Source organism: Quercus robur, chromosome 4, assembly GCF_932294415.1.
Source record: "Quercus robur chromosome 4, dhQueRobu3.1, whole genome shotgun sequence".
Classification (NCBI taxonomy): domain Eukaryota; kingdom Viridiplantae; phylum Streptophyta; class Magnoliopsida; order Fagales; family Fagaceae; genus Quercus; species Quercus robur.
In genome coordinates this window covers 72,177,886-72,195,343 of record NC_065537.1, presented here as the reverse complement: position 1 = coordinate 72,195,343, position 17,458 = coordinate 72,177,886, and the positions used below count along the sequence as shown (strand labels likewise).

The 17,458-nt window shown below is 38.4% G+C and overlaps 1 protein-coding gene and 1 long non-coding RNA gene across 2 annotated transcripts; one reads left to right on the top strand and one right to left on the bottom strand.

Moving 5' to 3' along the window:
* The first annotated feature begins 201 nt into the window (after positions 1-201).
* Positions 202-3,576, top strand: LOC126723593 (aspartyl protease AED3). Its single transcript, XM_050427163.1, has 3 exons — positions 202-832; positions 1,953-2,427; positions 3,018-3,576. The coding sequence occupies exons 1-3, from the start codon at positions 368-370 to the stop codon at positions 3,371-3,373; spliced, it is 1,296 nt and encodes a 431-aa protein (XP_050283120.1). The 5' UTR covers positions 202-367; the 3' UTR covers positions 3,374-3,576.
* Positions 3,577-6,055: 2,479 nt separating this feature from the next.
* LOC126724541 (uncharacterized) lies at positions 6,056-6,756 on the bottom strand. The gene is made up of 2 exons (XR_007655026.1): positions 6,367-6,756; positions 6,056-6,267 (listed from the first exon to the last, which is right to left on the bottom strand). It is a non-coding gene; the product is annotated as an uncharacterized LOC126724541 (long non-coding RNA).
* Positions 6,757-17,458: the final 10,702 nt, after the last annotated feature.

Sequence of the window (17,458 nt, the reverse complement as noted above, 5' to 3'; positions counted from 1 at the left end):
TTGAATAATATTTGAGTTTTATTAATACTATTACAATAATATAAATAACGCTATTGGTTAAAATTTGGTTTTTTTTTTTTTTTTTTTTTTTTTTTTTTTTTTTTTTTTAATGGAGAAAGTGGTCTTTTTCTACTTGGACCTTAGACCACCGCTTCATTTGCTTATTCTATGGTGCTTGCCTATTGGTACATAAATTCGGTAAAATCGCATTACGATTATTCCACATGACAGTGAGTGTGCAATAAGCAATGAGGGATAATCATTCTCACAAGCACACACATAGTATTCCACCTATATAAATAGGCACACTCTTGGTCACACTAAATCATCAAAGCCTAACTCAACCTCACAACTGAAGTCTAGAGCCATGGCAATGAGAACCCTTCTCTTCTCACTAGCCCTCCTCTGCATTTCCCTTGTCCATTGCCTAAACCCCAAATGTGAGACCTCAGACCAAGGCTCAACCCTCCAAGTCTTCCATGTATACAGCCCCTGCTCCCCATTTAGACCCTCAAAGCCACTGTCATGGGAAGAGAGTATCCTCCAAATGCAGACCGAGGACCAAACCAGGCTTCAGTTCTTGTCAAGCCTAGTGGCCAGGAGATCTGTGGTGCCAATTGCCTCTGGCAGGCAGATCATACAGAGCCCCACGTATATTGTGAGAGCCAAAATTGGTACACCACCTCAGACTTTGCTCATGGCCATGGACACTAGCAATGATGCTGCTTGGGTGCCTTGTACTGGCTGTGTAGGCTGCTCTTCAACCTTGTTTGCCTCTGCTAGTTCCACCACTTACAAGCCTGTTGGTTGTGGAGCTCCTCAGTGCAAGCAGGTACTGTTAACACTAAAATGAATTATAATGGCTACCAATACAACAATTTTCATAATTTTTCAAAACGTTTAAGTTGTCAAGCTTTTATTAGCTCTCATTTGTACTCATATTTTTCAGAAAGTTTTAAGTTGACAAACTTTTATTGGACTCACTGTTAGCATCATTGTTTTACTTACTGTTAACAATTTCCCACTAGTTCTCCAATAATGTATTTTGCTAGCTAGTTTAGCTCAATTTGTGGAGTAATTATTAGGTGGTTTGTGTTTCGAAGTGTCAATAAGTGAGATCTATGCCACTTCTCTTAGACAATAATTGATCCTAAAGCTAATCAGCTTTTATTTATTTTTTAATGAAACTGTTGCTTTGAATAATTTCTAACTTTTTCTAGTAGGTTCATTCTTCTCATGATGTTTCAATTTTTCCTTTTATGGCCTGAGTCTACGGCTATAATTTCGGATAGTTAATGTGGGCCCATTTTTAAGATCCATTTACTTTTTTTTTTTTTTTTTTGATAAGTTAAGATCCATTTACTATGATAAGGATCGTGCACATTTGATGTGCCATATAGGCAATCACTGTCGAGAAAGATATTGTCTTGGTACATACTTGGATCTCTAAGTATGTTTAGGGCGTGATTAGTGTAATATAATAAAATGGGCAAAGCATGTTACACACCTAGCGTGCAACAACTATTTCCCTAATAAAATTATATCAAAAGTAAGTTTATGTAGAAGTAATATTAGGCCAATTAAACTTATAGTTTCAATAAATTGTGAAGTAGGTCCAAGAAAAGTTGTATCATGACATTGTTTGATCTATGAAGTAGGTCCAAAAAAAAGTTGTACCATAACATTGTTTGATGATTAAAATATTTAGAGTGAAATTCAAAAAAATTAAAAACACAAACCCCTAATCCTAGAGTAATTATGCTGATGCTAAAAATGAAAGATTTAAACAAACCTTTTTTTACTGTTTAGTTTTGTTTTCTTTTTAGGTGCGAATGTGATATCATATCACCGACACAAAAGTTCACGGGTGTAAAGTCTATGGTTACTAAACAGAGAAAAGTAACAAAATTTCTGAAGCTTCTTTACACTAACATGCATGTGAATAATTTCAGGTACCCAACCCCACTTGTGGTGGCAGTGCCTGCAATTTCAACCTGACCTATGGAAGCTCTAGCATTGCAGCTGACCTGTCCCAGGACACAGTCACTTTAGCCACTGACCCCATCCCTGGCTACACCTTTGGTTGCATCCAAAAAACCACAGGTAACTCTATGCCACCACAGGGCCTATTGGGCTTGGGCCGAGGCTCATTGTCACTTCTATCCCAGACCCAAAACTTGTACCAATCCACATTTTCATATTGCTTACCTAGCTTCAAGTCCCTCAACTTTTCTGGGTCTTTGAGGCTTGGCCCAGTTGCTCAGCCCAAGAGAATCAAGTACACACCCTTGCTCAGAAACCCCAGAAGATCATCATTGTACTATGTGAACTTGCAAGCAATAAGGGTTGGTAGGACAATTGTTAATATTCCACCTAGTGCATTGGCTTTCAATCCAACAACAGGCTCAGGAACCATCTTTGATTCTGGTATTGTTTTCATATACACTCATAAAACACTTGCCCTTATTAATTATTGTCATTCTGTGCATGAAAATTTGATTATATTTGAATGCTTAAATATATGCCAAACTTGGTCCATTATTAACTAAGGTACTGGTGGTCCATTAGTTTAGTTACAGTCACAAAATTTAAAATTTCGGTCTTGGATTTATTCTATCTTAAGAATTGTCCTGCTCCTTGTGTCTTATGGTCAAATTTTGTTTTGGAACAATAATATGGTGAGCTTTGTCCTGTAATGATGACAAACAGGAATTGCATGTTTCCTTGAAGAAAAAAGAGTAATATGCACACTGAGGACACATTCTTTAAGTCAAATAAGGAATCTTAATAATTCTATGTACCATGTACCACTGTGTGCAACATTATTATAATCAGCGTGCCCTACTTTCTCATTGTAAGATGTATAGTACAAGCACTCACATTTGAGCATGTGTATCTCTTTATTCTAAACTATAAAATGAATACATTTGAAATATGGGTAATTGTTTTTCTCTTGTGCACCATGTTTTGTATAATCTAAAAAATAATTAACATACAAACCTTTTTGATTCAATCAGGCACTGTCTTCACCCGACTAGTCGCACCGGCATACATTGCCATGAGAGACGAGTTCCGAAGGCGAGTGAAGGTTCCAACAGTGACATCCTTGGGTGGCTTTGACACATGCTACAATGTCCCAATTGTTGCACCCACAATAACATTCATTTTCGCAGGCATGAATGTGACACTACCACCAGACAACATACTCATCCACAGCACAGCAGGCAGCACCACATGCTTGGCCATGGCGGCTGCACCTGACAATGTGAACTCGGTGCTAAATGTGATAGCCAACATGCAGCAACAGAACCATCGGTTGCTTTTTGACGTACCCAATTCAAGGCTTGGCGTGGCCCGTGAGCTATGCACTTAATTTTGTTGGGTTTCTTATGAGTTAGGTCATATGGTTGTGGTGTATAATGCATGCGATCATTTTGGGTTTTTTCTTTTTTTTACTTGTAATGCTTTATTAGAAATTTGTGATCGGTAAGGTTTTATTTTCTTTTTGGGTGGTACTTGTGGTTGTATTTGGCTTTACTAAGGTTTATTGCTAACTGTTACAATGTTGGACTAGTATGTCACGGGATTCTATGTGGTTTTTTTTTTTTTTTTTTTTTTTTTTTTTTTTTTTTTTTTAATTTAAGTTGTTGATTTACTTTAGTGTCGCAGTGGTGAAACCAAAAATTTATGTTTAGGAGTTGAATAAAAAAAAAAAAATTCTCAATATATGTTATAGAGTTCAATTAATGATGCTTAATGTATTGGTTAAGGTTACTTTTTATGTTATAACTAGATTTTTAAATTTGAATTATAAACCATAAATACAATAATCAAAATTAAAAATTACTAATAAAATAAATATTTTTAAGAATAAGAATAACAATCAATGAAAGCATAAAAAAAAATCAAATAACAAATAAGATATTGATATATTACTTATTTTTTATGAAACTAATAGCAATAAACGATACTTTCCAAGGGGTGTGGATTTGGAAGCTTGATATTTTGCCAAAAATCATCAATTTCCTTTGGCTGTGTATGCATGGGAGTGTTTCGGTGAAAAATACTCTTTTTTCAAGAGGTATCATTGAGAAAGATTCTTATCCGTTATGCAAGAGAATGCCTGAAACGATTAGGCACCTATTAAGGGAATGTATTTATGCCCTTGATTTCTAGTCTAAAGTAAATATTCCCTCTATGGTTGTTCCCTTATTTCAAGCCACTGATGATGTTAATGATTGGCTTTGGGTCAATTGCTTGAGTAAAGCAATGCACCAATCCTTAGTTCCTTGGAGATATATATTTCCTTTTGCTGTATGGGAACTGTAGAAGCATAGAAATAAGGTTGTTTTTGAGAATATTCCCCTAAACATCAATCTGTACAGAACGTGTATAAGCCAGGCAATGGAATTTTATTATTGTGTGGGGAAAATAAACAAACAGAGGAGGTTGGCTAGCATTCAAGTGCGCTGGGAAAAGCCTCTTTCTAACTGGTTCAAATTGAACACAGATGGGGCTTCTTGTGGCAATCTGGGAAGGGCTGGAGGTGGTGGAGTGATAAGGGACAGTGTTGGTGAGTGGGTCAGGGGGTTTGCAGGAGTATTGGGTCAACTACAAGCATTATAGCAAAGTTTTGGGCTCTAAGAGATGGTCTACAATTGGCCATTCAGCTTGGTGTTCAATATTTAGAAGTGGAACTTGATGCTAAAGTTGTATTAGATGTTATTAGTTCCGGAAACTCCCTTATTGTTGCTTATTCTTCCTTACTTTTTGATTGCAGATTATTGCTAGAAAAGATTTCCCACTACACAGTGAAGCATGTATTTAGGGAGGCAAATAAAAGTGTAGATACACTTGCTAGAATGGACTGTAGTTTGCAGGAAGATCTTGTATTTTTTGATTATCCCCTATCTAATGTAATTGCTGCCTTAATGAGTGCAGACAAAAAGGGGAAAACATTTTGTAAGCATGTTGCCAACTTAGCCATCTTGGCTGTTTAGTTTTATATATATATATAAAAAATAAAAAAAGAGTCACATCCCTTGGGAGTAGAAAAGATGGTGCCTGCTTTTGCTTTTGAAGTGGGCCTGTTCTTCTCTTGAAATTGGAGAGAAAAAGCATTTTCCACCCAGCACTAAAATCGAGCCAAACAAAACAAATTGAATCAAAGAAAAGAAAAAGAATAGCGGACACAAAGGATTGTTTGGTAATATACTTTTTAGTATTTAAACTTTATGCGTATTTTTTTTTATATATTTTTTCACTCACATGTATTTTTAAAAAATTAATAACATTATTAGAATAACACTATCAAACAGGCCCAAAAACTCACATTGTGCTAGCTGGGTTGTCTATCAGCATAGATCTAATGGTGGTGCAGTTTTTTAAGGACCAAGAAGAAGAGTGAACAATAATACAATCTTTTTCCATGATTAAAGGAGAAGTAAGCTAAAGAAGTTATTTTTGATTGAGGAAGAGGAAAATTTGAAAACCTTTTTTTATCTCCTTTTAGATATATTTTTTTTCCTTTGTTGTCTTTTTTTCTTTTGTTGAGATAATTGTGAAAATTAATGTGTATGTTTCAGATTTATTATAAAATTACCACATTTTTGAAAAGATAATATTATTTAGGTATATATAACAAATTTAATAGGGAGATTGGGGGCCAAAGATTTTGTTTTTAAAATTTTTGAAACTAGGATCCTAGACTTTTTTTTTTTTTTCTTGATACAAATCATATACTTTATATGTAGGAATTTTTATTTTTTTTTATTTTTTTAGAAAAACAAACTAACTGTTAAACACACATACTTAATTACAATCTCTCATCAAGTTCAAACACGTTACCTAACCCAAAGTACTACTACAAAAGGGCCTACAAGTAGGATCCTATACTCATAAATAAGATCCTATACTTTATTTTATTTTTTTTCAAAAAATTTGGAGATGGGCCTTGTCCCCTCAGCCCCAACATTAGTGGGTCAAGTTCACGGGTTGGAATACCAAATACATCCAAAACAATTATGCAAATAATTTAACCAAAACTCATACACAATTATGCAAAGTGCAAGCATCATATAAAACATAACATATATCAAGGGAAAATATAAAATTCCAAACCACCATAGAAAATATCTACTTTGGGCTCCTCATGAGAGACTCATTCTATTTGGAATAGAATCATCTGAATTATTGATCACTAAAGCAAGGATTTGTGCTTTAGCTTCCAAGCCCCGAATCTTCTCTCTCAGGCCCTCAATCAATGCACTTAGCAAGATAACAAATTGGATACAAAACAAAACATCATTAGTTTATAAGTTATTCAAAACAAAGAAAATTCTGTCTCACAAAAGATAATTGGCTTACCATTATTCATATTTAAACAAAGCAGTCGTAAAATCTGTGTAGCTGAAGGACGCTCACATGGATTATTTGACAGCATATTGGCCAGCAATGGATCATATTCGATGAAATTGATCATTGAATATGCTACCAAAATCACTTCGATTTGGTGTCTCCACACTATATAATTGTTGTAGTCAAGCTTCATAGTAGCCATACTTGCCATATTTGACAATAGCAGCAAAGAAGGATTAACACCATGAGTGATTGAAGAACTCAAGATTGATCCTGTTGTTGCAGAAGACGAAGACCTAGCAGAAGACGCCATTAATATGGCTTTGATACCATGAAAAAAAACTGTGTTTCTATGATTTCTTAGAGAGAATATTCTAGAAGAAAAGTACTAAATGAGAATTCTGTATATTGTATTGAATAGATTACCAGGAATACATCTTATATATGCTAACTAACCATAACAGATTAGGTGCCTAAAACTCTATCCTAACAGAATTGTTTAATGTCCAATAGAATAGAAACACGTGGACCAACAGAGTAACTAACTAAACACTCAAAGCCTTATACTAAGCTACATACAGTTTAACAACTCTATTAAGAAACTACAATTCGTTTCTAGACTACTCTACAATAGATGCAGCACTAATGCAACCCTTAGCTTTCTTGAAGTGTCTTTAAACTAATGCAGCAACATAATCCTTTACAGGCCTGACTTGGATCGTGCTTCTGGGCTGGCTAGCTCTAAGGCTTATGGTTGGCTTTCTCCAGTAACTTTGTGTGTTCCAACTTTCGACCGGGCCAAATGGGTTTCAAAATCTACTCTAGTTATTCTACACTTTCTGTCGCAATTGGGCCCATATCCAATCAATCTTTTAAACAAATTTATGTTTTTGAGCTCATAGCCCAATTATTCATTTAGCACCCTTAAACAACATCGTTGAGGCCCTTAAAATGCCCTCACTTAAACCCAGTTGCTGTGAATGGTAGCCCAGTTAAGCAGCATCACAATGAAGCAAGTCTTATTGTCAATTTCATGAGTTATGAATGGTAGGTAGGTGCTATTGTTTCTCTTTGTTATCCCTTATAGAACTATAGAAGTCCCAAACATATTGTCACTAACTTCAACAAGGTTATTATCTAAAAAATAATAATAATAATTAGGGTCTCAAATGTCAAGTGTATTGCTAAGAAGCATGTTTGGGTTACTTTGATTTCACCTTATAATTCTGAGTGTTCTAATATATGTTTTTTTTGGTATTGTGATTAGTAGTTGTTGTTGCATTTTTTTTTTTGTTTGAGAAAATTCTTGTTGCATTTTATATGTTAGATGAAATTTATTTTAGAAGTGATATATGATATTTTGAATTAATCATTTTTGTCTAATTATGTTGCGTAGGCAGCAACCAACGTAGAAGAATCAGACTACTTTAGAGCATTCACATTGGGTATTGTAAATGCCATATGTTGGTAATATTTAGCCTTAAAGTCCTAAAACCTCACGTTACCTGGCCTTCTAATTGTAAAATTTTTTACAATACTGCTACAGTACCATCTTACTTCTATGACAGTACTGTAGCATCTTGGATAAAAATTATATTATTTGTTCTCTTTCTCAGCCACTCAGGTTTTTTTTTTTTTTTTTGGTCTTCATCCTCACTCACACTCTCACATCTCTCTGCCTTCTTCTTTTAAGCATGCCACCAGAGTTGGGTTGGAGATTGGCGTGGCACGGCGTTGGAGATCGGCGTGGGCGTGGCGTGTCAAGGTGCTGTGTGGCATGGTGAGACCGACGTTGTGTGCCTCACAGTGGTGATGTGAATTCCGGGTGCATTTTGGGTTTGATTTCTAGTGCCTCACGGTGGTAATGGGTTTGATTTTCGGTGGGTTTTGATGTGAAATTTTTTTTTTTTTTTTTTTTTTGTGAGTTTCTATCCATGGTGGTGGTGGGTGTGTTGTTGCCATGGTGGATTTTTCTTTGATTTATTTATTTTATTTTTATTTTTTTTGGTGTGTGTTGTTGCCGTGGTGGTTTATTTGATTTTTTGTGTTGTTGCTGTGGTGGTGGTGGATTTTTCATTGATTTTTTGTGTTGTGTTTCTATGGTGGTGGTGGATTATTTGTGTTGTCGTGAATGTTTTTTGTGTTGTTGTGGTGGTGGTGGTGGATTATTTGATTTTTTGTGTTTTTGTGGGTTTCTTCTAGCAAAGGTGGTGGTGATGGGTTTTTTAGCGGTGGTAGTGGTGGGTTTTTTAGTGGTGGTAGTGGTGGTTTCTTGTAACAGAGGTGGTGGTGATGGGCGGTTGAAAGGGAGATAGTGAGGAAAAGATCATCAGATTGATGGTGGGGGAGTAAGAGACATTGGATTATATTATTTTATTGGGATGTTGAATAGGAAAATAAAAGTTGGGATGTTGAGTGTATTGTAAAATGGTATGGTATAAATGATAAAGTAGGTTTTAAGATGGTAAAATAGAATTTTTTTTAAGAAATTGGATGTGAATGCTCTTATCATAAAAATTATAGCGATATAGGGTAAATATACTCGGTGCTAGAGATAACATTATAAATTGTTTCAAATGGACAATAATGAATAATCTATTTTGCTTTCTTTGCTGTAATGTCTATGGTTTCCTTAAGTTAAATAATTTTAACAATAGCATTATACTATTTTCCTGTTGAACTTGATTAGCCACCTGAAGTCCAAACATTTGTAGAATAGCTCAAAATTGGTGCCCTAATTAACCATTTGTGTGACTCATTCCTTGAAATAAAAAAGAAGAGATTTATTTATCTGAAGTAAATTGCTTTCTGCCCTCCAAATAAATTTTTTAAAAAACTGCAGCCTTGAAAGCCTAGAATGTTGAGATGGAAAAATGTTAAATAACGTCTATTAAACTTTCTTATCAATTTTGTTCCCCTATCCCACTTCTAAACTAAACACTTCCACAGCCTTCTCTACATTTCCATATATATATCTTAAGAGGTCCTCAGCTCTTTCTTTCGTCCATTGAAGGATAGGGAATTGTATCTTATGGCTTGCTTTAATATTTACAAGAAGTCCATTTTAAGGAGAAGAGTAATGTTACACAGACACAAATTGACATTTTTTTTTTTTCATACCAGTTGAGTTTGTATGTTTTTATTGGTGCTTATCTAGATCTATCACTTACATCACTTTTTTACATACTATTATTAATCTGCCATATCAGTATGTATTAAATTATTTGTTAAATTTTGTATATCTCTAAAGTCTAGACTTTCTCTAAATAGAATCATTAAACTTAGACCACCAACTAGTCAAGCCAATGAACCAATGATACAACACCTAAATCAATTTGAGTCATAGGTAAATTGTTTTAAGTACATGACCCAATTAATTCAACTAGTAAATTTTTTTGTTTTGAATAAGAAATTTGGAGTTCAAACCTTAGATTTTTTTTGTTTTTTTGGTGCTCAAAATCACTTCTATATTTAAATTTGAAAATTTTTTAATAAATAATTTGGCATTTTGGTTTTTCAGGAAAAACAAATGCAATAGCAAAGAAAGAAATCATCAAAAACAAAGTCTTAGATGATTTATTTGTGATTATTTTCATAAATGTATCTCTTAATTAATTTATATAAAGTTATTACTATTAAGAAATGTAAGGACTCAATTTGTAACGATCCCAAATTGATATTGGGTTCGTACGTTAAAAGCTCAAACAATAAAATTTGTAGAGAGTGGGCTGAAAGACTAGGCCTTGGTCGCCGGACAGTGGTTAGTCATGGTGTTCATAGTGGACGCACAGAGGTGAACTAAGTTTGTCCATGGATCTTGTCCATGAAGCTTAATGTCTCCCTCCCCTCTTTTTGGCGCATGAATCCTTACATTATATAGCCCTTCTCAGTTGATCCCGACCTTCCATTTGTCGTTCAGGCAGGTAACTACTCGAGTGCCTGTCCCATCAGCCGCCTCCCCCCACTTTCTGTTAGTTGCAATAACCGAAGCCACACTATTCAGGGGTCTTTTCCCATCAATGTGGCTAGGGCGTTTGTTGGCGCATTTAATGCGAAAGTGACGTCTTCTCCTTGAACCACTCCCACACTGTACCCCCATGCGAGTCTCATTCTACTCGCCTTTTCTTCTGGGAGCGCTCTGGAGGCTGCCTTTGATGACATGTCGTTCTTCGCTTTTAGGCCTTGGGATGCCGAGGACAGGGTCATCCTCGGCTGCATCTCTAGGCTATTTGGTCTTTCACTACTTGTCCTCGGAAACTTCTCTCCTTGGCGCGGGCCCTGGTCTCTAATGGAAAGTGGGCCGGGACTATAAATTATCTAGCCCCACAATAGCCCCTCAAAATCCTGCTGTCCGGATCCTCAAACAGAGAGGAGGGTTTTGATGACATCAGGCCTCTGTCAAAACTTGTCAATCCTTGTCATCTATCAGTTCTAGAGACTCTTCGTCTGCCCGAGACACGTTCTTGGAGCTTGGAAGGTGAAACGTGTCTTCATTAAATGTGGGCAGCTCTGTGCTTCCCACGTTCAACAGCGCGATGGTGATCTAACGGTGGAGATTTCCTTACCTTTATGGACGGGAAAATTCGTGCAGTTACTTTCGATGGGAAGTATAAATAATTTTTGGAACTGATTTGTCTCCCCACTTTTACACTTAAGAGTTCTAGCACATATATCCTGGGTTCAGCCAAACTTTCATCCAAATTCGAGTCTACCTCCAGCATAAAAAGCCTGTCCGAGGAACCTTTTCTCTTTTCTGTAAGTTCTCTGCCTTCACTAACTCGTACTTTTTCTTTTTTGGGTTTATTTTTCTCTTGTTCCCCTCCTTCTCCCATCACCCCCTAAGTCTGTTTAGTAGCTCCTAGAGATGGTTAAATTGAAAAAGTTGGTGAAAACCGAAGAGGCAATGGAAAAGTTCATCGCCGACTATAAGATTCCCCCCAACGTAAGTTTGAGGCACTACAAGGAGGGGGAGTGGCATCTTAAGAGAAGGACGGGCGAGCTGGTAATTCCCCTTCTCGCCTTCGTAGATGGGGGTATGAGAATCCCCATGGGGCCAGTAATGAGGAGTTACCTTAGGCATTTCCGATTAGCTCCCACCCATTGCGCTGCCAATATGTTTAGGATTCTGGGTTGTGTGGATGCCTTAAACGAAAAAATGGGGCTAAGGCTAACCCATCATGACGTAAATTGGTGCTACAATCTCCAAAATTTGAGGGGCAAATCCTACTACATGAAGACGAGAGATGATAGGGTTCGGCTAATCCAGTACCTCCCCGAGTCCAACAAAGGGTTGAACAAGGATTATCTTATTGTATCTGGGGAATGGCACGATGGCCTTCCTTGCCTAATGGTGGAGGGAGAACCAGGTGGGATGTAGAGAGTAGGAGGGTACCAGTCCTTTGCGCCATCTTAATTTGGTGTGGTTTGATTACTAACCATGTACATGCCCCTTTTTTTACAGATACACACGCCTTCCACCGACACTTTCATCTGGTCAACCGGGTGGATTTGGAGACTGTTCTTCAAGCGGCGGTTTTTGTAAATGACGAGGATGGTCAAGTCAGAGCCGCTCACAAAATCTTAGGGTACAACCCTATCCAGAAGTCATTTGCCGACCCAAAGCACGTGATTAGCGCTAACAATCCTTGGCTTCAGAAAATTATTGTAGTCGAGCACGGGTTTTCAATCTCTGAGGGATCTCCTGTCCCGGAGGGCATCCCATTGGCAGGTTCTTCTCCGTCTCATCAGGCAGTGGAGGACGAAGGTGATTTGGGTCTGTCCGAGGAGGAATTTGGGGCCTTTGACCAAGCTGACCCATCCGAAGATCCTTTTAGTGATCTGGGTGACCCTGACTTGTTCGAAGTAGAACTGTTGTCAGTGGGAACATTCTCTCGAGCCGAGATGGGTCTTTAGAGAAAGCCCCCGACCAGCTTATTCGACCTCATTGAGGGTCAGCCGGGGAAGGGTGCACAGGGAAAACCGCAATCAAGTACTCCAACTCCCCCACCCCAGCCCCAGCCCCAGCCCATCCAGACTAGGTCTTCCTCTTCCAAGTCACAGCCACAATCTCCCCGCCCCAAACTTCCTACTCATTCTCAATTAGTTCTGCCTCCTCGACCTGAGCCCACTGACCTAAAGAGAAAGAGGAGTCCCAAGGGTAAAGAACTAATGGATGGGGGGAAGTCCCAATCCTTTCAGGAGGGGGACGAAGCCCCGCGAGCTAAAAAATAGTTAAAGATCGGGCATCAAGGCCAGGGGAAAGGGATCGATGCCCAATCCGCACCGAGTGCTTGGCTTCCCGCCCCAATGCTCCACGGGAGCCATTGCTGGAAGATGCGTCCATAAGGAACCTTGGAGGCGGCGATGGCGGTTATGTAGCCGACTCGTTAGGGAGGACCCTGTTACTTCCTACTGATATGGAAGAGTTGAAGAATATGAGGATGCAGGAGGTTTTCCTTAGCGCGAAGAGGTACCTGGGTATGGTAAGGCTCCTAAAACTTATAACTCCGTCGATTCTTGCTCCTAGATTCTCGCTCATAATGTGTTTGTTTCAATTGGCAGGCTATCCAGGTTACCTATAGGATGGAGGAAGAAGTTAAGGGGCAGAGTAAGACTGCCAAGCTTGAGCGCAATAAACGTATAGATGTCGCGCGAATCCTCAAAACATCCGAGTCTGACCTCACGAAGGCCAGGGAGGACTTGAATGAGGCAACCAGAGCCAGGGATAGTGCTGAGGCAAGTTTGACTGGTGCCCAAAAACAAGCCGAGGAACAAACAAGGCGCCTACTTGTTGCCGAGGAGCAATTGGAGATTGCTAAGGAGTAGATCAGTGATTTGAAGAAGAAACTAATTGAGGCAAACAATGCTAAGGACATGGCGGAGTTTGCCAGGGATGAAGCCGTGAGGGCCAGGAAGGAGGCTGAGTTTGCCAGGACTGAGGCCAAGACTGCTGAGGACAAGGCCGAGGATGAGGGTTACGAGGCAGGGGTGGCTGAAACCCAGGCCCTCCTTAAAGCTTAAATCCATGGTGTATGCAGACTATATTACTCCCAGGTTTAGGACGAGGCCCTCAAACGAGCTGGGGTGGAGGTTTCGTCCGACTTGTGGAAGGCGGAGAGCGTATTTTATCCTCCAGCCATCCGTGAGACCGCCTCCGCCAGTTCCGAGGCTGTGAGCATTCCACAGGAGGCTGAGGCTGCTCAGTCAGAAGCTGCTTAGCACATTGTTATTCCTGGCGAGTCGACCGAGGGAGGTGAGACTCGTGAGGCCACAGAAGCACCTGGAGGTCTGAATCCTTAGATGCCTCAAGAGACTGTCAAGTCTACAGTCAGTGCTCAGATCACTGGTGCCGAGGAGCCGACCATCTTTGTTCAACCCTTTTAGGCCATTCCCCTTGCGGATGTCTCCAAGGGCACCGAGGCCAATCCTGCTTAGCCTTCCCAGGAAGGGGATGTCTCCCAGGACCCCGAGACTAATCCTGCTCGGCCTGCCCAAGATGTGGCCAAAACGAAATTGAAGAAGTAGAAGCCCTGGCCAACTTTTGCATTTGTTTCTAGTTTAACTGTTAATTAGTTTCCCTTTTGTTTTAAGGACTTCAGAGTTTGCTTGTAATTAAACTCTTTGACCAAATGTATGAAATTCTTTTTTTCTTTTTTCCTTTAAATTACATGTTAGTTGCCCTTGCCGATATTTACTATTGTTGCACATCTCATGGTTTTTGAACTAGTTATCTTAACATGTATGAATGGTTGTGCATATGATATATTTGGGATCACATCCCGGAATTCTAACTTACCCGCGCCCATGGGGCGTTGAACTTGTGTATGAACATATTTCTGGGGAGCTAAAGGCATCATCCGAGATGCCATGTATGTTGTTAGGCCGAGTCTGGTATCTCGATTTTCTTTAAGTAGTTGGTTTCCCCATAGGTTTGAGTCCGAGGACCATGCAATACCTTGGTTCTGTCCAAAACTTATAATTTTCTTTAAGTAGTTGGTTTCCCCATAGGTTTGAGTCCGAGGGCCATGCAATACCTTGGTTCTGTCCAAAACTCATAATTTTCTTTAAGTAGTTGGTTTCCCCATAGATTTGAGTCCGAGGACCATGCAATACCTTGGTTCTGTCCAAAACTCATAATTTTCTTTAAGTTTCGAGGACTAGCCCCTTGGCCAAGATGTGGGGCGTTGACTTGATGTTGGAAGCCCCTAGAACTACCCGTGCCACTGGTGCTTCGAAGCGTAGCCCTAGTGGAACTTTATATTAGGACAACAACAACGAGCTGCTGGAAATGATGGAAGGGCTTCGGCAGACCCTTGTTAGACAGGGGCTTGATCCTACCACCGCCTGTGCCAACGCACAAGCCTTCCCACAGACGGCGCCAATTGTAAGGACTCAATTTGTAACGATCCCAAATTGATATTGGGTTCGTACGTTAAAAGCCCAAACAATAAAATTTGTAGAGAGTGGGCTGAAAGACTAGGCCTTGGTCGCCGGATAGTGGTTAGTCATGGTGTTCATAGTGGACGCACAGAGGTGAACTAAGTTTGTCCATGGATCTTGTCCATGAAGCTTAATGTCTCTCTCCCCTCTTTTTGGCGCATGAATCCTTACATTATATAGCCCTTCTCAGTTGATCCCGACCTTCCATTTGTCGTTCAGGCAGGTAACTACTCGAGTGCCTGTCCCATCAGCCGCCTCCCCCCACTTTCTGTTAGTTGCAATAACCGAAGCCACACTATTCAGGAGTCTTTTTCCATCAATGTGGCTAGGACATTTGTTGGCGCATTCAATGCGGAGGTGACGCCTTCTCCTTGAACCACTCCCACACTGTACCCTCGTGCGAGTCCCATTCTACTCGCCTTTTCTTCTGGGAACGTTCTGGAGGCTGCCTTTGATGACATGTTGTTCTTCGCTTTTAGGCCTTGGGATGCCGAGGACAGGGTCATCCTCGGCTGCATCTCTAGGCTATTTGGTCTTTCACTACTTGTTCTCGGCAACTTCTCTCCTCGGCGCGGGCCCTGGTCTCTAATGGAAAGTGGACCGGGACCACAAATTCTCTGGCCCCACAAGAAACATATAAAATTTCAAAATGGTTCAAATTATTTTCATTTCAAGGAAAGTTTTTGACTTTTTCATAATATTTTTCTTTAAATGGATTATTTCTTTTTTACTTTAGTTAACATTATCAATGTGTGTGTGTATATATCTAATTTTTCTTTTATAATTGTATCTTTCAAATACATTTAATACAATTTCAATTCGTTTAATTATAGAAAACATTTTTATAGCATTTTTGTCTTGTACAATAAATGAGTATGTATGTGTAATATATGGAAAATATGCATACTTTACTATGTAAGATAGTTTCATCCAGAGGTTCCAACCTAACCCAACCAATTCCCACGAATTTAGTTGGTTGGTTTTTATAGATTCAATTGGGTCAAAGATGTATGAATTTAAGAAAGTTGAAATGATTTGAAAAACATCCCAAACCTAACCCACCCCAGTCCCCACCCATGCACACTCTAGTTCTCCCATCTCTTTCTTCCTCTCTCACTCCACTAATTTCTATCTCCTTATCTCTCTCCACTCTTTTTTTTTTTTTTTTTTTTTCCTTTATCTCCAAGCACAATTACTAAATAGTCAAATACATTTTTGACAATTCATGACATAGACTTTCAGCTTATGATTTTTTTTAAGGACTAAAACGTTTCACAAATCTTATGATTAATACTCACACAGCTTTCCAGCCACACAACTCTTTAGTGATAAAAATTAAAAATATAATTACATCCCCTATTACATCTCAAACAAAGCACGGTTAAAAAAAACATTTTCCCAAACCATTTTTTAATTCCCTCATCAAACCAATACACCATAATTCATCAAGAAGTGCATACAAAAAAAAGAAAAGAAGAAGAAGAAGAAGAAGGAATTTAATAACAAGAACAAACGTAGGTAATAGATAGATATATAGAAATTGAATAGATGAACCTGAGCTGGGCTAGATCTGATCTGGGCCTAACTTGGATCTTACTTCTGGGCTGGCCAGATCTACAGCTTATGGGCCTATGGCTAGCTTTCTCCAGTAACTTTGTGTGTTCCAACTTTAGACCGGACCAGATAGGTATCAAACTTGCACATAAACTCTACATGTGCTTTCTTTTGCAATTGGGCCTATACCCGGTCAATTTTTTAACAAATTCTTGTTTTTGAGCTCACGGCCCAGCTGCGGCTTAACTATTTTCATATGAACTTCAATGTAAAGCGGCCATTGCACCACCTCCAATCTATGTGGATTGATGCATGAAGAGAGAGAGAGAGAGAGAGTAAAAAAAAAAAAATTTTGGTGTATTGATAAACAGTACCTCAATAAGTGTATTGAGGTATTGTTCATATGTTATTTTTGCCCGCTAGAATATTATTGAGCTTGATGCATGGGCCTTTTAATTTGGGATAATTTTTTTTTTCCTTTTTAGTATCAATCTTGAATACTTATCTCGTTATCTATTATTTACTCTTTTGGATCTTATTCTTGGTTTGTATTTTAATTTATAAACATTATTTATTAGTTATGAATTTACTTTATCATCTATTATTACCCTTAAATTGATATATGTTTAATAGAATATGAACAAATAAATACTTATAAATATTTATAAATATAAATAAAAAAATATTTAATAATTAATTAATATGTGTATCCTCACCATATTGTGTTCTAAATTTTCAAAAATTGTGTGTTGTTGTGTCGTACCCTGTACATGTTATTTGTGTATATGCTTCCTAGATTTGCATTATACTACTCAACTCATGATCCATTTTCACATAGAAGATAGTCTGGTCATCCTACACTGGATCACAACTATTGAAATAAATTTGGAGATAACTCTTGAAAGAAAAGAAGTAGATACTTTTCTTTATTGGAAATTCAAAATTTGGAATGGATTGGATACAAAAGATGTACAGAATAGTAAGTAGCAGCTTGTCCAATTTCCAAATTCAAACATGATGTGTAAGAGGAAGGGGATGTTGTATCTGTGCATCCCAGGTCCATTTTTATTGTTTTAGGCTAATAATATAATTCTTAATGCTTTCAGGC